Below are 26,475 nucleotides of genomic sequence, written 5' to 3'. Positions count from 1 at the left end.
GATAAGTCTTGTAACAGAGACAGGCTTTTGTATAAGCCAATAATAATAGGGAGAGGTAGAGTGATAGGATAGGGTAGAGCAGAGTGGAAGGGTAGAGGAGTGTGAGAGGATAGGGTAGAGTAAAATGATAGGATAGGGTAGAGTAGAGTGATAGGGTAGAGTAAAGTAGGAGGATAGGGTAAAGTGGAAGGGTAGAGTAGAGTGAAAGGATAGGGTAGAGTGATAAGGTAGAGTAGAGTGATAGGCTAGAGAAGAGTGATAGGATAGGGTAGAGTAGAGTGGAAGGGTAGGGTAGAGTAGAATGATAGGATAGGGTAGAGTAGAGTCATAGGGTAGAGTAGAGTGATAGGATAGGGTAGAGTAGAGTAGAGTGGAAGGGTAGAGTAGAGTGATAGCATAGGGTAGAGTGGAAAGGTAGAGCAGAGCGAGAGGATAGGGTAGAGTGATAGGATAGGGTAGAGAAGAGTGAAAGGATAGGGTAGAGTAGAGTGATAGGGTAGGGTAGAGTAGAGTGATATGATAGGGTAGAGTAGAATGATAGGATAGGGTAGAGTAGAGTGATATGATAGGGTAGAGTAGAGTGATAGGATAGGGTAGAGTAGAGTGATATGATAGGGTAGAGTAGAGTGATAGGATAGGGTAGAGTAGAGTGATAGGATAGGGTAGAGTAGAGTGATAAAGTAGAGTGATAGGGTAGGGTAGAGTAGAATGATAGGATAGGGTAGAGTAGAGTGATAGGATAGGGTAGAGTAGAGTGATATGATAGGGTAGAGTAGAGTGATATGATAGGGTAGAGTAGAGTGATAGGATAGGGTAGAGTAGAGTGATATGATAGGGTAGAGTAGAGTGATAGGATAGGGTAGAGTAGAGTGATATGATAGGGTAGAGTAGAGTGATAGGATAGGGTAGAGTAGAGTGATAGGATAGGGTAGAGTAGAGTGATAGGATAGGGCAGAGTAGAGTGAAAGTATAGAGTAGAGTGACAGGGTACAGTAGAGTTATCCAATGCATTGGTAGTCACAGAGATGAGGGACCTTTTTTGCCCCCTTTCATGCTCTTGGCCATTGTGAATACATGCTTAAATTTCATCATGATTTTTGTTCTGCTAAAAAAGTGTTTTTATTTTTCGGCACAATACATGTGGCTAAATTTCACCATGTTGCAAATATTTCTCCAGTTTTGCAATTTTTTTGGTGAAGCAAAAGGTGCCAGTTTCACTCATCACTGGTAGTTTGATCGAGGGTGGTGGGGCTTGGTGCTGGTGCCCCTCTGTGTCTTGTTTTGACACCAATGCAACAACCAATGATTCTGGAATTATGGGAAAATAATGCACTTTGCAGTAGGCAGTGTGCTAAGTATCAATGACTACATTAAAACACTAGGAAAACATTTAAAAAATTTGACTACAAATTTTTTCTGCAAATTTTAATAGCTTATTATTGAACTGTTCCATACAAAGCACTGAAAAATACATTACTTTGCATACATTAAATGGAGAGGGGTATATGACATTTACACAAAATCAAGACAATAATAATCATAATCATAGCCAGGATATTTTCCAAGCTGAAGCTGAATGTCCTGGGCCCGTAATACACGGTGACAACATGTATAAATAAAATAAAAAAGAAATTTAGTGTGATAGTGCCATGGGCCTTATATCCCTGGGTTCTGTAAACATTATAAATGTAGTCCAGGATCTTTCTCAGGATCAGAAAATAAGCAGTCAAAAGGTTGAAAAAGGACCTAGTTTCAGAAGGTCCTAGTTTCAGAAGGTCCTAGCTTGAGAAGGTCCTAGTTTGGCAAAGCCCTAGCTTAAGAAACCATGATTTAGTGTTATAGTTCCATGAACCTTATATCCCTGGGTTCTGTTAACATAATAAATGTAGTCCAGGATCGCTGGCAGGAACAGAAAACAAGCAGTCAAAATCCTGAAGAAGGTCCTAGTTTGAGAAAGCCTTAGCTTGAGCAGACCTTACTTGAGAAGGTCCTAGTTTGGCAAAGCCCTAGCTTGAGAAATCATGATACCAAATAAATTAAGGTTAAAATGTGCATGATTTGTACATAAACAAGGATTTAAATATGTGCATACACCCAACGTCAGTCTTTTGAAGTAAAAAAAGGAAAAGGTCTATACTACAGCTCAAAATAATATAATAGTCTGCAATTCATTAAATATATAATGAAAAATAAAAAAACATGTCTCTAAAGGATTGACTTCTTCCATTGTGTATTGCCAAGCTCTGCCTTTCCTTATTTCTATTCCTTTTATTAAATATTTGCTGTCAGGGGATATATTTACTACTCCTGAAATCAAGAACTGTCCTACAACAAACATTCTGTTCCATACAATGAGATACTAGGGCTCCTTTATGGGTGCAAGTATGGATTAAAAACTGAGCACGCATTGATGCTATTCACAATAGGTAGTTGCTTTATATGTTGTTGGCAAGTTGCGGCTACTTGTTGGGCGCACCATTGCACCTGTGCTGCCTCTGCTATAATGAAAAGTGTTGCAAGTGCACTCTGCATGCCAGGAAACCCTCAGACTACTGCCTGTTTGGAAATGGCCGTGATTCTAAAGTTGTGAGTTGTGTTGATAACTACAAATGCAAACTTATAAACAGGGCATATAGCATTTTTTAAATCACGTTCATCACATATTTAATAGATTATATATGGTGCCTCCTTCCAATTGGGCTACAATGATCGTGGCTTTTAAAAATTAGGTCTTTATTGGAGCTTCCAGTAGGTCCTCTCTGGCATGACAGATGAGCCATGGGCATGTCTGAGTGCATCTAACTCTCCTGAATAGATTGGGAAATAGTAATGTGTGGGTCAACAAAACGTCAACCCATATCCAACCCTAACGGCCCATTTCCAACCCATACCCAACCCTAACGGCCCATTTCCAACCCATACCCAACCCTAGCTGCCCATTTCCAACCCATACCCAACCCTGATTGCCCATTTCCAACCCACACCTGACCCGTCAAGCTGTCAGTATTTATATATTTGCACCTTACCTGCTCATCTCTGATGTCAACGAAGGTGCAGAGCAAAGCAGGCTCAAATCTATAAATACTGACTGCCAGAGGAGGAAGTGGGGCACATTGATTTCTATCATTATTGGTGTATAACGCAATGGTAAATACTTGTTCTTGACACTAAGGGGCACATTTATTAAAATGTGAGTTAAGAACATAATACATACATGCACCCATGTTCTATTCATTCCTATGGGATTTTTGAAGTGTACTTATCAATGGGTTAAAGTAAGAGTTCATCAGGGGCATATGTCCCGTTTGGACCCTTTTGACTTTCTGTGAGCCACAGCCTATCCCCCTCAGCACTGGGTTTGTTACAGTCATGTTAATATCCTATGGTCTGTGCTATTAGAAATAAGGGAAGAAAACAATAAAATTAAGGCAATCTTAGTAGTCTTGGTTATGAGAAGTGAATTATTTGCAGACATTTCCCAATAACCATAGATCTATAAGTCTCTGTACTGAGATGCCTATAATAGTGTTTGCTTTGCATATGATAGATAGATGATAGATGAGTTGTTTTCTTCAAACTGAAGAAAGTCTCTGTGAGCGATCCAACACGTTTACAAATGATAAGTTGGAAAGTACTTCTCCATGGGAGATGTAAATACTCAGTCTACATGGCCCTTGCTGGACATCTGCACAAGATCAGCGTTTATGGAAACATCATCACATCATTGATTGTCTTGACATCGGGTCATGAGGTTGATACCAAGGACTGAAACTGTTCAAGTAGTTACAGGAAAGTGGAGCAGATTTTCCAGTTGAGGGAATATCCCATAAGGGGGGCATGTTTGGGGAACAGGGAGTCAATGCAGATGAGCTGGCTGGCTGGTCTTCGTCCTGCACACTGGAGCCGTGCTTCATTACCTTCTTGTATTTGGACCTCTTGTTCTGAAACCAGATTTTCACCTGTATAAAAGCACAGGAACATTATGAAGTCTTTGTAAATCTCTCAATGAATTGCTTAAAACAAGCAGGTTTCTTTAAAATTTAGCATTAAAGAGTTTAGACTGCCCTTATCCAATCGCTTTGTCAGCAATAAAGATGGTGTTATGTTCTGCTCTTCCACCTTCAAGTTGTGGTTCACCATTAAGTTTACTTTGTTACTATGTTATAAAATGGGCAATTCTAAGCAACTCTTCAATTTGTCTTCATTATTTATTTGTTATAGTTTTTACTTATAGCTCCTTCCAACTTTCAAATGGGGGTCACTGACCCAAGCAGCCGGAGAACTATTTTTGCGTGAGGCTACCATTTTATTCTTATTGTTACTTTTCATAACTTATTTTTGTATTTAGATCCTCTCCTATTCATATACCAGTCTCTCATTCAAACCACTCCCTGGTTGCTAAGGTAATTTGGACCCTAGCAACCAAATAGCTGCTAAAACACCAACCTGGAGAGCTTCTGAACAAAAATTGAAATAATTGAAAAACTACAAATAATAAAAAAATGAAGACCAGTTGCAAACTGTCTCAGAATATTACTCTCTAAATCAAACTAAAAGTTAATGGTTTATCAGAACCTCAGAAGGACCTAGAAATATGGTCTGACTGAGCATGGACTTCAACATACATACAACACAAAGATAGGGTAGGGAACTACTATGTAGGTAGAAACTCCCCGCATTACAGATGTGGTCCAAGTGCAGCAGCCCTAGACCCTCAGGATAGAGAAGTGGAAGTCCACCAGCAACCAATATGGGTAAATGGTCACTACAAGAATCCACAAGGCCACCAATGTAAAAATATTAAAAGAATATATCCTTATATCAACATTTCATAAGCCTTAAATGTTGTATTCCAAAACACACTTGGGTGGCCAAATAATAATGTTTGATTTTTTTTTTTTTTTATTATTCTTATTTTTTTGTGCAAATTACACAATTTTGTTGCGAAACCCCCCACCAAGATTTTTATGCCATTTATTGTGTGATAAAACTGTAACAAATCTGAAAGAAAAAATACACCACCTAAAAGCTGTCGAGATCATGTAGAAGTCAATGGCAGGTGTCCTTTTTACAAATGGAAGATCTTTCCTTGCTTTATGGTATTTTCCACATTTTATTTTCCATTTGTGCCTTTTCAATTAGAATCTTTTAAAAAATGACTAGATATTTATGGTTTTTGTGAAAATGAGTTTAGTTCTGGTTTCAAAAAAAAAAAATCTGAATGTGAATGTGATAACTCTGCCCCTTAACCCAGCCTACATGTAATGTGTAAGGCTTCTAAAATATTGTTGATATAAATAGAGATATTTTCTTTTATTTTTTACATCGGTGGCCTTGTTGATTCCTCTAGTGCTCAAAATACTGAATCCTGGTCAAATCTCAAACCGAATCCTGGATTCAGATGCATCCTAGTTCTTATAACATAGGTGCTATACTGTTTACCCTTGTGAAAAAAAAAATAGTTACTGTTCCTTTAAATAAGAAACTGCTTCTAAAAGGTCTGTTATCCTTAGTAACAAACAAACTGTTTTTATTTGCATTTAGGGATGTCACCAGACTTGTATTTTGCCTGTCCAGCAGAAAAAAATTAGACTTGGGTTGGCAATGTTACCAGTAGGGAAGATGTGTAACAGAGATAGTTTAGTGCTGTATTGTGCAAAGTGGAAACAATTTCAACAATGCACAATAATTTGCGAAATATGGGAAATTTATAAACTTGCTGTGCAGATTTTTGGCACTGAGCCAAATTCTCAATGCAACGCTCTTGCCATATGCCATTTCTACAATATATATATATATATATATATATATATATATGTATATATTAAATAATGTACACCCTGTTGTAAAATATAGGGATATTATCAGTCACCAAAAAGTTCCCTGACCATATAAAAGCACAAGGTCGAAGGCCAAGTGCTTTAATACAGGTCGTGGAACTCTGAGGTGACTTCTAATATCCTTATATTTTACAACAGGGTGTACATTATTTATTATAATACGCAAGTTTTAATAAGTCATGAAACAGAAATGACATCACTAAGCACCGATTATAACCGATTACATCACTAAGCTCTGTTTAGGATATAATTTACAAGAATATCATTTTCAAGATATTTATGGCTCTTGTGTATTATATATATATATATTCAAACCATAGCAGCAAAACATTCAACATTCATACAGGGATGGATGGAACAACATTACAGGGCACTTGTCAAAAAATGTTAATATCTGCCTGGTTGCTGGGTAGTAGTTCAAAAAGCACATCCACAAAATAAGCTCAGCATTCACAGGACTTGTCTCCAAAAAGTCAGGTATTTTATTAGTGCAGAAATCAATCTTGATTTTGAGGTGTGGTGATGTTGCAGGGCTGTAAATGTGCAACACGTGGTAAAATAAGAAAATAAAAAGAATAATTCCTACTGTCCTTCCCAATGGTGAGGGTCAGCACAACAGCTCCTATTTGCCACCCTGCAAAGATGGTTCTTATTCTGGGTTTCTCTGGCCTTCTTTTCTAATTCTTTGGGGGTTTAGCACATGCTCAGTGCCAGTCAAAATGTGCATCAGGATCCTGGATCCTTGACAGTAAGTGAGGGGGGATGGAGTAGGGTGACCAGATCACTTGAAAAATCAGGAACACATCTAATAAATACATGTTGCTGTGGTCCACTGATTACATTTACATTTAATTGCAATCATGTAGCCCTGGTAGCTGGATGTTTCCCTGGTCACCCTGGGATGGAGGGTAAATATGTTAAGGTGGCCATACACGTTAAGATCCGCTCGCTTGGTGAGGTCAGAAATATCGGGCGAATTAAGGGTAATTCAGTCGTTTGGCTCTAGGGTAATAACGGCGGTAATGGGCGCAGTCGGTTCAGGGCAGGTTAAAAAATGTAGTCGGATAGGGGACCGCATCGGCTTATTGAAGCGGTCCCCGATCCGAGTACATTTTTAACCTGCCCGATCGATATCTGCCCAATTTCAGGCCATATGTCAGTCGGGCAGGCTCGTCGTTGCTGCCCCTACATGGGCCGATAAGCTGCAGAATCGGTCTAAGGGACTAAGCAGCTACAATCGGCCCGTGTATGGCCACCTTTACTTATATGTAAGTATGAGGGATAAGTAGGAACGTAAACATAGAGGCAGATAAATGGGGTGCAATACAGACATGGCAAAAGGTCTAACTAGTATTGTAGAATGTCATTGCAGTTTGGGATTTATTGGGAATGATTAGTTGTGTTCATCTATTTAACCTCTACAGCAGGGGTTCCCATACTGTGGGACTGGTCCTCTTGCTTGAAGCAATGGAAGTTTTGGACAGAGCATGATAATATATTACAGTCACAGCAAAACTTATACCTGGGCTGAAACCTTGATCTTCACCCTAGTCTTATCTATCCAGAACCCTCAGCCCCTCACCTGTGTCTGTGTCAGTCCAAGCTGGGCCGCTAGCTCTGCTCTCTCGGGCAGGGCCAAATACTGTGTTTGCTGGAACCTCTGATTAAGAGCCTGCAGCTGCAGGCTGGAGTATATAGTCCGAGGTTTTCGTATTTTCTTGCCTTTCCCATTGATTCGGATCTCCCCGTTTTCTATGACTGTAGATTTCTCCATCTCTGTAAACAAAATCAGTGGAAACCATTGAGAACTGAAAGCAGAAGTTGTGTGTGACACTAATCATTGTACTGCAACAGATTATAAGATTACAGTTCCTGAGGTATTAGACAACAAGCAGCCCTTTATCTTACTGTTCATGAGGTATTATACCCCAAGAAGCCCTTTAACTTACTGTTACAGGTATGGGATCCGTTATCCAGAAACCCATTATCCAGAAAGCTCAGAATTACGGAAAGCCTGTCTCCCATAGACTCCATTTTAATCAAATAATTACAAATTTTAAAATTGATTTCCTTTTTCTCTGTAATAATAAAACAGTACCTGTACCTGATCCCTACTAAGATATAATTACCCCTTATTGGGGGCAGAACAGCCCTATTGGGTTTATTTCATGGTTAAATGATTCCCTTTTCTCTGTAATAATAAAACAGTACCTGTACCTGATCCCAACTAAGAGATAATTACCCTTCATTGGAGGCAGAACAGCCCTATTGGGTTTATTTCATGTTTAAATGATTCTCTTTTCTCTGTAATAATAAAACAGTACCTGAACTTGATCCCAACTAAGATATAATTACCCCTTATTGGGGGCAGAACAGCCCTATTGGGTTTATTTCATGGTTAAATGATTCCCTTTTCTCTGTAATAATAAAACAGTACCTGTACTTGATCCCAACTAAGATATAATTACCCCTTATTGGGGGCAGAACAGCCCTATTGGGTTTATTTAATGGTTAAATTATCCCTTTTCTCTGTAATAATAAAACAGTACCTGTACTTGATCCCAACTAAGATATAATTACCCCTTATTGGGGGCAGAACAGCCCTATTGGGTTTATTTAATGGTTAAATGATTCCCTTTTCTCTGTAATAATAAAACAGTACCTGTACTTGATCCCAACTAAGATATAATTACCCCTTATTGGGGGCAGAACAGCCCTATTGGGTTTATTTCATGGTTAAATGATTCCCTTTTCTCTGTAATAATAAAACAGTACCTGTACTTGATCCCAACTAAGATATAATTACCCCTTATTGGGGGCAGAACAGCCCTATTTGGTTTAATTAATATTTTATTGATTTTTTAGTAGACTTTAGACTTTAGTATTATATATCAAGCAGTTTGTGAGGTATTATACACCAAGCAGCTATTTAACTTACTGTTACTGAGGTATTAAACACCAAGCAGAAATTTAACTTACTGTTACTGAGGTATTATACACCAAGCAGCCATTTAACTTACTGTTACTGAGGTATTATACACCAAGCAGCCCTTTAACTTACTGTTACTGAGGTATTATACACCAAGCAGCCCTTTAACTTACTGTTACTGAGGTATTATACACCAAGCAGCCATTTAACTTACTGTTACTGAGGTATTATACACCAAGCAGCCCTTTAACTTACTGTTACTGAGGTATTATACACCAAGCAGCCCTTTAACTTACTGTTACTGAGGTATTATACACCAAGCAGCCCTTTAACTTACTGTTACTGAGGTATTATACACCAAGCAGCCCTTTAACTTACTGTTACTGAGGTATTATACACCAAGCAGCCATTTAACTTACTGTTACTGAGGTATTATACACCAAGCAGCCATTTAACTTACTGTTACTGAGGTATTATATACCAAGCAGCCATTTAACTTACTGTTACTGAGGTATTATACACCAAGCAGCCATTTAACTTACTGTTACTGAGGTATTATACACCAAGCAGCCATTTAACTTACTGTTACTGAGGTATTATATACCAAGCAGCCATTTAACTTACTGTTACTGAGGTATTATACACCAAGCAGCCATTTAACTTACTGTTACTGAGGTATTATACACCAAGCAGCCATTTAACTTACTGTTACTGAGGTATTATACACCAAGCAGCCATTTAACTTACTGTTACTGAGGTATTATATACCAAGCAGCCATTTAACTTACTGTTACTGAGGTATTATACACCAAGCAGCCATTTAACTTACTGTTACTGAGGTATTATACACCAAGCAGCCATTTAACTTACTGTTACTGAGGTATTATATACCAAGCAGCCATTTAACTTACTGTTACTGAGGTATTATACACCAAGCAGCCATTTAACTTACTGTTACTGAGGTATTATATACCAAGCAGCCATTTAACTTACTGTTACTGAGGTATTATACACCAAGCAGCCATTTAACTTACTGTTACTGAGGTATTATATACCAAGCAGCCATTTAACTTACTGTTACTGAGGTATTATACACCAAGCAGCCATTTAACTTACTGTTACTGAGGTATTATATACCAAGCAGCCATTTAACTTACTGTTACTGAGGTATTATATACCAAGCAGCCATTTAACTTACTGTTACTGAGGTATTATACACCAAGCAGCCATTTAACTTACTGTTACTGAGGTATTATATACCAAGCAGCCATTTAACTTACAGTAACTGAGGTATTATACACCAAGCAGCCATTTAACTTACTGTTACTGAGGTATTATACACCAAGCAGCCATTTAACTTACTGTTACTGAGGTATTATACACCAAGCAGCCATTTAACTTACTGTTACTGAGGTATTATACACCAAGCAGCCATTTAACTTACTGTTACTGAGGTATTATACACCAAGCAGCCATTTAACTTACTGTTACTGAGGTATTATATACCAAGCAGCCATTTAACTTACAGTAACTGAGGTATTATACACCAAGCAGCCATTTAACTTACTGTTACTGAGGTATTATACACCAAGCAGCCATTTAACTTACTGTTACTGAGGTATTATATACCAAGCAGCCATTTAACTTACAGTAACTGAGGTATTATACACCAAGCAGCCATTTAACTTACAGTAACTGAGGTATTATACACCAAGCAGCCATTTAACTTACAGTAACTGAGGTATTATACACCAAGCAGCCATTTAACTTACTGTTACTGAGGTATTATACACCAAGCAGCCATTTAACTTACTGTTACTGAGGTATTATACACCAAGCAGCCATTTAACTTACAGTAACTGAGGTATTATACACCAAGCAGCCATTTAACTTACTGTTACTGAGGTATTATACACCAAGCAGCCATTTAACTTACAGTAACTGAGGTATTATACACCAAGCAGCCATTTAACTTACAGTAACTGAGGTATTATACACCAAGCAGCCATTTAACTTACAGTAACTGAGGTATTATACACCAAGCAGCCATTTAACTTACTGTTACTGAGGTATTATACACCAAGCAGCCATTTAACTTACTGTTACTGAGGTATTATATACCAAGCAGCCATTTAACTTACTGTTACTGAGGTATTATACACCAAGCAGCCATTTAACTTACTGTTACTGAGGTATTATACACCAAGCAGCCATTTAACTTACTGTTACTGAGGTATTATACACCAAGCAGCCATTTAACTTACTGTTACTGAGGTATTATACACCAAGCAGCCATTTAACTTACTGTTACTGAGGTATTATACACCAAGCAGCCATTTAACTTACAGTAACTGAGGTATTATACACCAAGCAGCCATTTAACTTACAGTAACTGAGGTATTATACACCAAGCAGCCATTTAACTTACTGTTACTGAGGTATTATACACCAAGCAGCCATTTAACTTACTGTTACTGAGGTATTATACACCAAGCAGCCATTTAACTTACAGTAACTGAGGTATTATACACCAAGCAGCCATTTAACTTACTGTTACTGAGGTATTATACACCAAGCAGCCATTTAACTTACAGTAACTGAGGTATTATACACCAAGCAGCCATTTAACTTACTGTTACTGAGGTATTATACACCAAGCAGCCATTTAACTTACTGTTACTGAGGTATTATACACCAAGCAGCCATTTAACTTACAGTAACTGAGGTATTATACACCAAGCAGCCATTTAACTTACTGTTACTGAGGTATTATACACCAAGCAGCCCTTTAACTTACTGTTACTGAGGTATTATACACCAAGCAGCCCATTAACTTACTGTTACTGAGGTATTATACACCAAGCAGCCCATTAACTTACTGTTACTGAGGTATTATACACCAAGCAGCCATTTAACTTACTGTTACTGAGGTATTATACACCAAGCAGCCATTTAACTTACTGTTACTGAGGTATTATACACCAAGCAGCCATTTAACTTACTGTTACTGAGGTATTATACACCAAGCAGCCATTTAACTTACTGTTACTGAGGTATTATACACCAAGCAGCCCATTTACTCAGCCTAATGGCTGCATGAGGTATTATATAATATGCAGCCATTTAACTTAGTTTCTAAAATATTATACACCAAGCAGCCCTTGCTTCTACAGCTCCTGAGATATTAGACTTCTAAAGGTCTATCACATACAGTATCTATTGAATTAGACTCAAATCAATATTTTAACTTTTTTTTTTACACTATGGAGCCGTGCAACCTTCCGTTCCTGACATGTTATTAGGGATGCACTGAATCCAGGATTCCAGTTCCAGCCTTTTTCAGCAGGATTCAGCCAAATCCACGCGCCTGGCCAAACCGAATCCAAATCATTAAAATCACGTGGCTTTTTGTCAAATAAACTTTTTCACAGCGTGCAAAGTGCACGGTTCTCTTTAACCCCATGGCCTAATTCGCATTTAGTTCGGTATTCGCCAAATTCTTCACAAATGATTCAGGGTTCAGCCGGACCCCAAAATAGTGGATTTGGCGCATCCCTACATATTATACTTCAGCTGCATTGAAACCCACAGTTGCTGATATATTATGTTCCTCGTGCATTAAACCCTACAGTCCCCATGACATTACACTCCAAAATAACTTCAGGCACACCTCAGTTCTGCATCTGGGGGAAGGGCACTGTGTCTCACTGTAATTCTACTTCATGTTTTCTTACTAACCAACTGATTTAGAAAACAAACCTTTTCTTTGTGAATTTAATTTTTTAAACTTTTTCTCTAAATCAGTGTGAATCTTCTGTTCACCCCACAAGGACAACATATAGTAACGTACATAGTAAAATAGTAAGTTAGGTTGAAAAAAGACGTACGTCCATCACGTTCAACCATAATGCCTATATATAACCTGCCTAACTTCTAGTCAGGCCCAGGCCTAGGGCGGCAGGGCCAAATGAGCTATGACACGCATGCGCGGGGGGGTGCGTGCATATGTGGTCAAGGTGGGCGGGCAGCCTTCAGCCCTGCTTCTAGTTGATCCAGAGGAAGGCAAAAAACCCCATCTAAAGCCTCTCTAATTTAAAATTCCTTCCTGACTCCAAGATGGCAATCGGACCAGTCCCTGGATCAACTTGTACCGAGAGCTATCTCCCATAACCCTGTATTCCCTCACTTGTACTGAGAGCTATCCCCCCTACCCCTGTATTCCCTCACTTGTACTGAGAGCTATCTCCCCTACCCCTGTATTCCCTCACTTGTACTGAGAGCTATCTCCCCTACCCCTGTATTCCCTCACTTGTACTGAGAGCTATCTCCCATACCCCTGTATTCCCTCACTTGTACTAAGAGCTATCTCCCATACCCCTGTATTCCCTCACTTGTACTGAGAGCTATCTCCCATACCCCTGTATTCCCTCACTTGTACTGAGAGCTATCTCCCCTACCCCTGTATTCCCTCACTTGTACTGAGAGCTATCTCCCATACCCCTGTATTCCCTCACTTGTACTGAGAGCTATCTCCCATACCCCTGTATTCCCTCACTTGTACTGAGAGCTATCTCCCCTACCCCTGTATTCCCTCACTTGTACTGAGAGCTATCTCCCATACCCCTGTATTCCCTCACTTGTACTGAGAGCTATCTCCCATACTCCTGTATTCCCTCACTTGTACTGAGAGCTATCTCCCCTACCCCTGTATTCCCTCACTTGTACTGAGAGCTATCTCCCATACCCCTGTATTCCCTCACTTGTACTAAGAGCTATCTCCCATACCCCTGTATTCCCTCACTTGCTAAGAATCCATCCAGCTCCTTCTTAAAGCTATATAATGTATCAGCCAGCACAACTGATTCGGGGAGGGAATTCCACAACTTCACAGCTCTCACAGTAAAAAATCCTTTCTAAACGGAGTGGGTGCCCTCGTGTCCGTTGGAAGGACCTACTTGTAAATAAAACATTAGAGAGGTTATTATATGATCCCCTTATATATTTATACATAGTTATCATGTCACCTCTTAAGCGTCTCTTCTCCAGTGTAAACAGACCCAACTTGGCCAGTCTTTCTTCATAACTGAGACTTTCCATACCCTTTACCAGCTTAGTTGCCCTTCTCTGGACCCTCTCTAATTCAATAATGTCCCGTTTGAGCACTGGAGACCAAAACTGAACAGCATATTCTAGATGGGGCCTTACCAGCGCTCTGTAAAGGGGAAGAATAACCCCCTCCTCCCGTGAATCTATACCCCTTTTAATACACCTCAACCTGACATTAACAAAATAGGCAAATTGTTTGTGATGTCTAACTTCCCAGCCTGCATTAAGGCAAATGTGTTGCTTATGCATCGTTGCTGAAGCTGCATCAGTGTCTGCTCTGCAACTTTGCAACAAATATGGCAGCTCTGCAGCATTCACTAACAAATGGGTGCTTATGGGCAATCAATGTAAACCCCCTTTCTTTTTTTTTTTTTTTTACTACACCATGGGAAAATCATCACATATTCTATAGTCTATAGGGATATCTTGACAGGGGGAACAGTCAAGAGTAAACTGGTGGCTGTAGTTGCAGAGGTGATGACTTAGGAGTCAGAAAAGGAAGACAGTGACGGGCTTTACATTGCATAGATCATGCTGTCAAAGTGTAAAACCTGGAATGCGGACATACTACATAGCGAGAGGTCATTCTAATGGAGGTGTTGAATATGAACCTTACAATGAACAGTTTAAATGGCCAGCATCGATGAGAAGAATATTGTGACATAGGATTACACAACTGGGAAACCGAGGCACAGGGAAGATCTGTATATACTATATGTGGGCAGCAGCCGCCCTCAGTGTTACAGGTTATAAATACAGTGGCTCTCCATAAACCAAACAAGCCATCCTATAATCTTAATGCTTTGTTTTTTTTAGAAATTTATTCTAGGCCTGGTCTTTTAATAATGATAAATGTATTGACTCCTGTAAGGTAAAAAAAATAAAAACCTAAAATAGAGGATAACAGATAAACAAGCACTATGTGAGGATAAATTAGCTGCTACCAGTGATCCTTACATGACCCTGCCCACATGATCTGCCCTCGGAGTTCCCCCACCAACACCACCTTGCCAGGTGTTCTCCAAGAACAACAAAATGCAAATCAATCATATGCCAGGCCTCCAGGGAAACTCTGGTTCAGTGCCAATGTTTAGATAACTCAGCCTAGACTGTCATCCATAGCTTCCACATGTTATTTATTAAGCCGGCAGCATGTCTGCAAGATGATAAAGGTATCCACACATGGATTGACTTTCAAAACCTTGTACAATTTAACTGTGCATCTGGATGTCCAATTTACACCAGTCTTATGGATCAGGCCACAAGCTGATGGTTGAATCACTCTGCAAATGGTAGATAGAATTTGCAGTTCTTGGTGTGGCTGGGTATGGGGGAACCCATACATATACTTAGAGGCTCTTTGGTTGACTGGAATTTCTGATGTGACCTGCTGGGAATAGTTTGGCCAGACAAATCTCTCTTTGCAATAGCCATGCTTTAAATCTAGGATTTGTCTGAATCCAAAAATTCTTTGAATAATTCAGATTCAGTCAAATACTTGGTGTTGAGCCAAACCCAATCAGAACAATTAATATCAGGTAACAATAAAGTAGTAGATGCAGTGTTCACAGATTATATAATCAGTGTCGGACTGGGGTGGAAAGGGCCCACCAGAAAACCCTTAGACTTTAGGCCCACTCTCGCCTTTTCTGTTCACTAACTTTCTTTAATCTCTTAATTACTTCTTTTTACATACTATTATCTATTTTTTTCTCTGTTTCTTTTCATATAGAATTGAGTAATGGCCATGGTATAGGCATACAAGGCAAATGGTTGGTTGAGAAGGAGGACCTGGCCTGGTATCCTGGTGGGCCAGTCTGACACTAAGGGGCACATTTACTTACCCACGAACGGGCCGAATGCGTCCGATTGCGTTTTTTTCGTAATGATCGGTATTTGGCGATTTTTCGGAAAATTGTGCAAAATTTGGCGATTTTTTTCGTAGCGTTACTACTTGCGCGAAAAGTCAAGACTTTTTCGTAGCCTTCGCGCCGAGTACGAAAGATTCGGATTCATTCAAGCTTCAGTATGGTGACTTTTCTTGGGCCAGGTTGGAGCTGCAGAGTGCCATTGAGCCCTATGGGAGACTTTCCTTGGGCCAGGTTGGAGCTGCAGGGTGCCATTGAGTCCTATGGGAGACTTTCCTTGGGCCGGGTTGGAGCTGCAGAGTGCCATTGAGCCCTATGGGAGACTTTCCTTGGGCCGGGTTAGAGCTGCAGAGTGCCATTGAGCCCTATGGGAGGCTTTCCTTGGGCCGGGTTAGAGCTGCAGAGTGCCATTGAGCCCTATGGGAGACTTTCCTTGGGCCAGGTTGGAGCTGCAGGGTGCCATTGAGTCCTATGGGAGGCTTCCAAAATCAAGTCTGAAAGTTTCGCCCCCGCCGCTTACGAGCGCTCAATACGAAAAAGTCGCGACAAGATACGAGCGCATTGTAATGGCTACGAAAAACTTTTTTTCGCGCAAATCGTATTGGTAACGAAAAAGTCGCTACAATTTCCGAAAAGTCGTAAAGGCGACGAAAAAGTCACAAAATGTTCATTTTCCAATCGGAATTTTTCCAATTCGGATTCGGATTCTTGGGTTAGTAAATGTGCCCCTAGATGTAATTTTATTTTCCTTAGATTATCATAGGAAAATTAGGCATTGGTTGGCTGCTTGGCTGAGTCCCTTGCTATCTGAGATACTTCTGTAAACTTTACACTGAAAAGTTTACTCTCATTAGCTGAGAGCCCCCAAACCGGTGGCTCTGCCCCTGGGGAACTAAACCCACAAGGTGGAAGATAAAGGCTACTTATGTCTAGGTGTCTATGGATCTACCAAAATACCCCCTAATGAGACTTATCCTTACTCTCTTGTACCCAACATCCCTGCTTAGACTGTGCATGGGGTTCACCTGCCACAGACTCTAGACCCACAGCCACCATCACACCCAAAGGGGGATTAGTCTGCACCCCTTCCTTAAATATATCTTGCAGGAATATTTCTCTTTTTCTTTACTCAGTAGGGGGCATCATTCTAAGCAGCAGTAAGTATTCCTGTTTGTAAGTTTCCTAATTGTGGCAATGCTGTAGCATCAATACTCGCTCCCCCTAGCAGGGCTGCATGGTTTGTAGACTTTCTGTGGGAAAGTACGGGGCAGGGAAATCATTCACTGGGATTTTCTAGGGAAGGATCTCATCTGCCAAGCTAATCAGGCATGCCTAGGGGGCAAACACCTGGAGGGAGGTGCAGGTGGTCTGCACAAACACGCACATTCTCTGGCCAATATCTAGCAATGGAAGTGTCAGCCCCATGCTATACATATATACGTATCTGCCAGGTCCCATGCTGAATTTATTTAGACATTTCATTTTGTAAATAATGAACCATAGCCTTATTGTTATTGCATTGCAATGGTAACCCCCCCCCCACCATTTTATATGCAAAATATAATGCCAATAGCAATCTTCAGTCCTACTGTGGTCCCTGTTGGGGGTTGGATGAGGGTGCTGGGAGTTGTAGGAACAGTAGGTTAATATTACTGATGTATGAGTGGCCTGTCGCTGGTTGCTAAGGCCCAGACAAACACTGGGACAGATGACTTTACACTGAGAAACTGTCAGGTGTAATTATATGCTTCAAGTGCTAAAATGCAGCCGTAGCATTGCATTGCCATAGTTACAGAGAAACCTGTATGGCCACTCTCAGCATAGCTGATAAACTGAACCGTCAGACTGAAAGTCTCTCCTTTGGGTGCTTGGGTGCACTTAAGACATCCTGGGGGGGTATACAATTTATTTAGTGACAGTTTTACAGTGCACAGAAATTAACACCGTTAATATTCTGAGAGCCAGGGTGAGAAAACAGGGCGGCCCTGGCAATACTGACTGTTACTGCCTGTTAAACAAGGAATTTAGCTTTAGGTTAACTTTTAGTATAATACAGAGAGTTCTATTCTGAGACAAGTTGAAATTAGTCTTCATTTTTTAATACGGGTATTAGACCCGTTATCCAGAATGCTCGGGACCAAGGGTATTCCGGATAAGGGATCTTTCTGTAATTTGGATCGCCATACCTTAAGTCTACAAAAAAAATAATAAAACATTAATTAAACCCAATAGGATTGTTCAGCGTCCAATAAGGATTATTTATATCTTAGTTGGGATCAATTACAAGGTACTGTTTTATTGATACAGAAAAAAAGGAAATCAGTTTTAAAATTCTATATTATTTGATTAAAATGGAGTCTATGGGAGACGGGCTTTACGTAATTCAGAGCTTTCTGGATAATGGGTTTCCGGATAAGGGTTCCCATACCTGAATTATTTAGCTTTTTGATCAGCGGCTCTCTAGTTTGGAATTTCAGCAGCTATCAAGTTGCTAGGGTTCAATTTAACCTAACAACCAGGCAGTGGTTTGAAAGAGAGACTGGAATATGAATAGGAAGGGGGTAAAGAGAAAGATAAGTTATAAAATGTAACAATCACAATAAAATTGTAGCCTCACAGAGCAACAGTTTTTGGCTGCTGGCATCAGTGACCCCATTTAAATGCCGGAAAGATTCAGAAGAAGAAGGCAAAAAAATCAAAAACAAATAATAAACAAATAGGCAATTCTATCCCATGCTAAAAGTTAACCTTAAGGTGAACCACCCTTTTAATGACCAAGTCCATCTCCGTATGTTGTGTTTCTTTCGGAGCTAAAGTAACAACAAAAACTTCAAAGAATATTTATTATAAAAAATATTTATTATAAATGTATTGCTTGGTATGGATTGAAGCATCATGCTGGGCTCACTTGGAAGGGTTGAACTTGATGGATTTTTTTTCAACCCAACTTAACTATGTAACTATATAAGTGACCTTCTACTTTAATAGCAGCAGGATGGGCACTTAAAGATGTGTGTCCTTCCAACTTAGATCTTGGATTAACTCATTTCTACTCAGGAAAATCCCACCCCAGCCTAGAGGTGATGCCCCTTTGTCTCTACATTGGGTGAAACTCTAGGGGGCCTATTTATTATGCTAAGTGTAGTCCACTTGATGCCATTCTGGCATGATATATATATATATATAGGAACAAACATAGCACACCCTATTAAAGATCAAAAGCCCTGGGTGCTGGCAAAAGTAATAATAAAGAAGCAGAGAGCCACACACAGGGACTTTGCCAAAAGATAAAGCCTGAAGAAGAGCATCAGTAGTGCTCGAGACGTCGGATCTTTTTCAATTAATACTTTATCTTTTTGCAAAGTCCCTGTGTGTGCGGCTCTCTGCTTCTTTATATATATATATATATATATATATATATATATATATATATATATAAATAAATGATACAAATGATACATACAGGTGCATAACATGCATTGGTTGTGTGCAGGAAGAAGAATCCACTTCTGAAACCCCATATGTGATTAATTAAATCTATACAAATGCCAATGTATCCCAGTGGAATACAATAAAGGAAAATATCCACAGGCACATTGAAATGGTAAAACTGCTTATTTGCCTGGGGGTAAATTCATGGGGTAACTGCAAGTCACTTTACCTTTACAAAAATATATATCAGAACAGCATGTGAGTCTGAGCAGCTCCCTATTGTTGTATCCCTAACAGCCGACCGATTTCAGTTTGTTTCATATAAATGTCACTTCTGCCCCACAAGTGCACTGACGCCAAGTTAATCGAGAAACGCGGTCACACACAGACTGACATTTTTATAGCACCTGGTCACATATTTGAACAAATTTGCGCACTGATCTCTCACAAGGACTCATTCGTAGGCAAGATAATAATTCCATAAACACACTTAAGGGCAAGAACCCGCGGAGCAGTTGAGTCGCCCACGAAAGATCTCTGCTATCGTGGACAACAAAACTCTCCAAAGAGGCTTTCCACTGTCAACAATAGGAGTCGCAAGTGCAAAGCCCTTCTTTTTGCGAAGTTGCGGGAAGTTGCCTGCAGAAGGAAACTTAGTGCAACTTTGGATTACCCAAGGGGTGCGAAGGGCTTTCCGCCGGTGGCTCCTATTGCTGCTGGTCGAAAGCCTTTTCAGAGTGGTTTGTCACCCGCAATAGCAGAGATCTATCTGAGCGATTCAACTACTCCGTGGGACATCAGCCTAAAAGCTAATTTATAAATGATTTATCCCACAAAAAAAAGATTAAAAACTGAGTACAAATTGGTGTGAAATAAATTGTGTATGTATAATGCTTTGTTAACATTAAAGAAAGAAAAAATATTTTTAACATAGTAACATAGTAAGTTGGGTTGAAAAAAGACATTCGTCCATCACGTTCAACCACAATGCCTATATATAACCTGCCTAACTGCTAGTTGATCCAGAGGAAGGCAAAAAACCCATCTGAAGCCTCTCTAATTTGCCTCAGAGGGGAAAAAATTCCTTCCTGACTCTAAGATGGCAATCTTGGCTAAGTGTTTTTAGCTTTTTTTTTTAACTTTATTATGAAATCTTGGTGTGCATCTATTGTCTGCTGAACTTCTTTTATTATAAGATAGCACTTGGGCATATGCTATCATTTTTTAAATGCACCACAAATGGGGCTGGTATACTTTATACAGGAATGGGACTCATTATCCAGAATGCACAGGACCTGGGGTTTTCCAGATAAGAAGTCATTCCGTAATTTGGAGTCCCTACCTTAAGTCTGCTAATAAAATAAATTAATCAGTAATTAAAGCCAACAGGATTGTTTAGGCTCCAGTAAGGATTAAGTATATTTTAGTTGGGATCAAGTACAAGCTACTGTTTTATTATTACAGAGAAAAGGGAATCATTTAACCATTAAATAAACCCAATAGGGCTGTTCTGCCCCCAATAAGGGGTAATTATATCTTAGTTGGGATCAAGTACAGGTACTGTTTTATTATTACAGAGAAAAGGGAATCATTTAACCATGAAATAAACCCAATAGGGCTGTTCTGCCCCCAATAAGGGGTAATTATATCTTAGTTGGGATCAAGTACAGGTACTGTTTTATTATTACAGAGAAAAGGGAATCATTTAACCATTAAATAAACCCAATAGGATTGTTCTGCCCCCAATAAGGGGTAATTATATCTTAGTTGGGATCAGGTACAGGTACTGTTTTATTATTACAGAGAAAAGGGAATCGTTTAACCATTAAATAAACCCAATAGGGCTGTTCTGCCCCAATAAGGGGTAATTATATCTTAGTTGGGATCAAGTACAGGTACTGTTTTATTATTACAGAGAAAAGGGAATCATTTAACCATGAAATAAACCCAATAGGGCTGTTCTGCCCCCAATAAGGGGTAATTATATCTTAGTTGGGATCAAGTACAATGTACTGTTTTATTATTACAGAGAAAAATGAAATCATTTTTAAAAATGTGAATTATTTGATTACAATGGAGTCTATGGGAGATGGCCTCTCCGTAACTTTCTGGATAATGAGTTTCCGGATAAGGGGTCCGATACCTGTATAGGTATAAGATCCATTTTCCAGAAACCCGTTTTACAGAAAGCTCTGAATAATGAGAAGGCCATCTCCCATAGACTCCATTGCAATCAAATAATTCTAATTTTTTTTAGAATGATTTCCTTTATCTCTGTAGTAATAAAACAGAGACTTGAAATTGATCCGAACTAAGATATATATACACACGCATACACATATATATTTATTTTGTACATAATTCAAAGGGGAAAATGTCAGGCAATTAAAAAAAAAAAAAAACCTTGACAAAGGTCTCAAGGAAGCCCGAAATGTTCTAATAACAAATAAACGTTATTTCTATAAAAACAATGTTCTATATTAATTATTTCAAGTGAGTGCAGCTAATTTTTAAATGTTATATATATATATATATATACTGTGTCTCATACCACATGGCACTTATACATATATATATATTTATTGTATTTATTTATTATATCACTTGTCCTCCCTGTGTGTAATTTTGTATTCTGTAAGACTGTACAGCGCTGCGTACCCTTGTGGCGCTTTATAAATAAAGTTATACATACATACATACATATATATGGGATCTTTGTCCGGAAACCCATTATCCATAAAACCAGAACATTTTTAAAACATTTCCTTTTTCTCTGTAATAATAAACCAGTACCTTTTACTTGTTCCCAGCTAGGATATGATTAATCTTAACTGGAGGCAAAACAATCCTTTCGGGTTTCATTTTTTTAATAAAGTCCCCTTATCTGGAAAAAACCCAGGTCCCAAGATATCTGGATAACAGGTCCTAGATATGTATACATATATATATATATATATAACAATGTAGAAAAAGATGCCGCACTCACAGGTCTTAATGAAAAATAAAGAATAAATTTATTGATGGAAATACGTCAAATTGACGTATTTCCATCAATAAATGTATTCTTTATTTTTCATTAAGACCTGTGAGTGCGGCATCTTTTTCTACATTGTGCTATTGTTTGCTACTATACTGCACCCAGGCATACTATAACCTTGTTATACGTGAGTGCCTACTCTGTGGCATACATATATATATATATATACACGCGCACACATTGTATATGTCAGTGTGTGTGTCTATAATTTGTTTTATTATAGGGAAAATGCTCTTTATTTTAAAGCATCATGTCATTTGCAATTGTAAACACTGGATTACAATTTGGTTTATAGTTCAAACTTGGCATAACATTAAGCATATCACATTATCACTGGCTGGATTTATTTTGGCATCATTAGTAAAAAGCTTAGCGCCAAGCCACCTTACGTACCCCCCCCCCCAAAAGAGAAATCACGTAAATATATCACAGTTGCAAAGGGTTACACCTATATTACAACCAATAAGTGGATTTGGTACAGCTGCTCATTATATAAATCATTTTAATTACATTCATTAGGTGGCAAATGTATTTCATTCTGTGGTCAATAAAATATATTCACAGGCACAGATTCCTTCAGCTGCCCCCATTAGTTTAGCATATAAAACAACGAGCCTGGCTGTTTGTAGGAATAGTGAGGTCCGCTATAGTTTAATACATGTGTTTGGTATTTAAGGCAAAGATTTGTTGCGAAAAAAAAAATCCCAGCAATTTTACGGAGCTGATTTGCTTCAGAAAACTCACAGAACACGTTAGCTTCCATTTAAGAAGATCCGAAAGCATGGATAAAAATGTCCATTACATTAAGCAAATGGAAAACTGTATGTACAGGTATCGGACCCCTTATCCGGAAACCCATTATCCAGAAAGCTCCGAATTACGGAAAGCCTGTCTCCCATAGACTCCATTTTAATCAAATAATTCAGAATTTTAAAACCAATTTCCTTTTTCTCTGTAATAATAAAACAGTACCTTGTAATTGATCCCAACTAAGATATAATTACCCCTTATTGGGGGCAGAACAGTCCTATTGGGTTTATTTCATGGTTAAATGATTCCCTTTTCTCTGTAATAATAAAACAGTACCTGTACTTGATCCCAACTAAGATATAATTACCCCTTATTGGGGGCAGAACAGTCCTATTGGGTTTATTTCATGGTTAAATGATTCCCTTTTCTCTGTAATAATAAAACAGTACCTGTACTTGATCCCAACTAAGATATAATTACCCCTTATTGGGGGCAGAACAGCCCTATTGGGTTTATTTCATGGTTAAATTATTCCCTTTTCTCTGTAATAATAAAACAGTACCTGTACTTGATCCCAACTAAGATATAATTACCCCTTATTGGGGCAGAACAGCCCTATTGGGTTTATTTAATGGTTAAATGATTCCCTTTTCTCTGTAATAATAAAACAGTACCTGTACTTGATCCCAACTAAGATATAATCAATTCTTACTGGATGCAAAACAATCCTATTGGGTTTAATTAATGTTTTATTGATTTTTTAGCAGACTTAAGGTATGGAGATCCAAATTACGGAAAGACCCCTTATCTGGAATACCCTTGGTCCCGAGCATTCTGGATAACGGGTCCCATACCTGTATTTATTTATTTACTAAGAAATAGCCTGTGTTTTTCTCTTTTTAAAGATAATATACATTATGAAATAAGTACTTCTAAAAAGAATATATATAACATATAAAAGCATTAAATATTTAAAAGATATATTTGTATAAAATCTAGATGATAGGATGGATAGCATACAGATGGATAGAGATGACATAGACACAAACAATAAGTTAAGGACTGAGCTTCAGTATAAACTGTGTTTTTATGTTACTTCCTTACAAAGCTTTAGTTATCTTTCCAGTCCAACTACATGGTTTGAAAGGGACTTTTTTTTTCATATAGCCATAATTATAGAGCAGAAGCACAGTGCAAAGACTGTAGAACAGATTCCTGAGTATCAAAGAAAGAAACTGGGTAAGTGTGTACGTGTGTGTGTGTGTGTGTGGTTACATTGAGACTACACATGAAATCACAAAACCCGTCATGATATTCCACCCCGGACCTGCTGTAAGTGTTTATATACAAGGTGTTTAGTGAAGATTAACAGTAGTATTTTATTAGGGACTTTCTGTATCATTCTAAAAGAATTCTGTCCAGTGTTTGGCACAACGCTGCTTCCTGCTGCACTGCTGTCAGATGTGTGCAAGATGCTGAGCAGACAGAAGTGAAAGGATTTCATTTAGGGTATTTACATACCTTGGTCTTCATGGAGCCTGGCACTAGAGCCAATGGTGCTGGTGTACTGCTGGTAATTCAGGTAGGCACTGCCATTATGGTGGTGCTGCTGCTGATGGTGATGACTGGAAGAGGCATAAGGGTATGGTAAAGTCCTGCCTCCAAAACTGGGGGTTCCAGGAGAGAAGAGACCCTCATGAGCAGTTGGAAGAAAGCCATGCAGTGGGTAATGTCCATGTGCCAAGGCTGGAGAGTGTTGGGACTGAGGGGAAGATGTGGGTCCATGGCTGAACTCCAGGAAAGCAGACTTTGATGGGTCCAGCAGGGAATCGGCTATTGAGGTCATCTCTCACATGTACTAGTCAACATTAAGTCAACCTTGAAGGAAACCCATGATAATTCTTCTGAAGCATCTCCTGCCCTCCTACTCCATAAACGTCCCAGAGTAGCTTCTAACTGCAGCCAGTTCCCTAGTACTACTTCGGCTGTAGCAGGCTCCTCACGTTACAGAGATCCTACCCTAGCCTTGTCCTCTGATGTCACACAGATTCTTCCCCAGGGAAGCCCTTATTAATATAATTACCTCTTGGTGCAGGCAGCTGTTTGAATGAGAGCTGCTCAAAACTTGGACTACTCTGCAGGTTGGAACATGCTCCTGTCTGATCAACAGGAGAGGGCTGACACGGGGAGGAAGGACAATGTGGTATGCAATACACACACAATATGAATCTATGTGCTTGTATGTATGTGTATATATCTGTAGCTATATATACACACACTATACTATGAAATATTCCACTATATACACATATAATAGATATATTATAAATAAAATATATATAAAATAACAACACACATTTTCCAAACACATAGATAGAAAGATAGATAGATTTGCTTAAGTAAGTAAATAATTTACTTTATGGAACTTTATTTGGAACTTCATCATTGAACAGTGAGAGACAAAATTATACAAACACATACAAAAATTAAATTTTTATTTTATATAAAAAACAAAAAAAGAGAAACAATGAGAAGAAAAAGGTAAAGCAAAATATACAAGCACATATTTATGTAACTGGATAGGCAATGCTGCAGTCTCTATAGTAGCATTGTAAATAAATATGAACCTACAGGAAGTAGGTGGCTATGAGATAGCAGGTATAGTAGGGAGAGATGGTGCCTATAGTAGCAGTGGGATAATAGCCTCTGGGAAGGGACTGGGGCTGTGGGATAGCAGGTATAGTAGGGAGAGATGGTGTCTATAGTAGCAGTGGGGGATAATAGCCTCTGGGAAGGGACTGGGGCTGTGGGATAGCAGGTATAGTATGGAGAGATGGTGCCTATAGTAGCAGTGGGATAATAGCCACTGGGAAGGGACTGTGGCTGTGGGATAGCAGGTATAGTAGGGAGAGATGGTGCCTATAGTAGCAGTGGGGGGGATAATAGCCTCTGGGAAGGGACTGTGGCTGTGGAATAGCAGGTATAGTAGGAAGAGATGGTGCCTATAGTAGCAGTGGGGGGGATAATAGCCTCTGGGAAGGGACTGGGGCTGTGGGATAGCAGGTATAGTAGGGAGAGATGGTGCCTATAGTAGCAGTGGGGTAATAGCCTCTGGGGACTGTGGCTGTGGGATAGCAGATATAGTAGGGAGAGATGGTGCCTATAGTAGCAGTGGGGGGATAATAGCCTCTGGGAAGGGACTGGGGCTGTGGGATAGCAGGTATAGTAGGGAGAGATGGTGCCTATAGTAGCAGTGGGGGGATAATAGCCTCTGGGAAGGGACTGGGGCTGTGGGATAGCAGGTATAGTAGGGAGAGATGGTGCCTATAGTAGCAGTGGGGGGATAATTGCCTCTGGGAAGGGACTGTGGCTGTGGGATAGCAGGTATAGTAGGGAGAGATGGTGCCTATAGTAGCAGTGGGATAATAGCCTCTGGGAAGGGACTGGGGCTGTGGGATAGCAGGTATAGTAGGGAGAGATGGTGCCTATAGTAGCAGTGGGATAATAGCCTCT

The 26,475-nt window shown here is 39.3% G+C and overlaps 1 protein-coding gene across 1 annotated transcript; it reads right to left on the bottom strand.

Moving 5' to 3' along the window:
• Positions 1-1,402: 1,402 nt before the first annotated feature.
• On the bottom strand, positions 1,403-25,083 carry dlx4 (distal-less homeobox 4). The gene is made up of 3 exons (XM_002935712.5): positions 24,484-25,083; positions 7,423-7,616; positions 1,403-3,959 (listed from the first exon to the last, which is right to left on the bottom strand). The coding sequence occupies exons 1-3, from the start codon at positions 24,806-24,808 to the stop codon at positions 3,717-3,719; spliced, it is 762 nt and encodes a 253-aa protein (XP_002935758.3). The 5' UTR covers positions 24,809-25,083; the 3' UTR covers positions 1,403-3,716.
• Positions 25,084-26,475: the final 1,392 nt, after the last annotated feature.

This window comes from Xenopus tropicalis, chromosome 10, assembly GCF_000004195.4.
Source record: "Xenopus tropicalis strain Nigerian chromosome 10, UCB_Xtro_10.0, whole genome shotgun sequence".
NCBI classification, from domain to species: Eukaryota; Metazoa; Chordata; class Amphibia; order Anura; family Pipidae; genus Xenopus; species Xenopus tropicalis.
Note: the sequence above shows the minus strand (reverse complement) of the source record. Positions and strands in the feature narration are given on the sequence as shown.

Coding starts and splice junctions, on each gene's coding strand:
- dlx4 (XM_002935712.5), bottom strand. CDS start 24,808: ATGACCTCAATAGCCGATTCCCTGCTGGACCCATCAAAGTCTGCTTTC. Junction 7,617..24,483: donor CAGGCTCCATGAAGACCAAG/GTATGTAAATAC, acceptor TTTTGTTTACAG/AGATGGAGAAATCTACAGTC. Junction 3,960..7,422: donor TTGGACTGACACAGACACAG/GTGAGGGGCTGA, acceptor GCTTTTATACAG/GTGAAAATCTGGTTTCAGAA.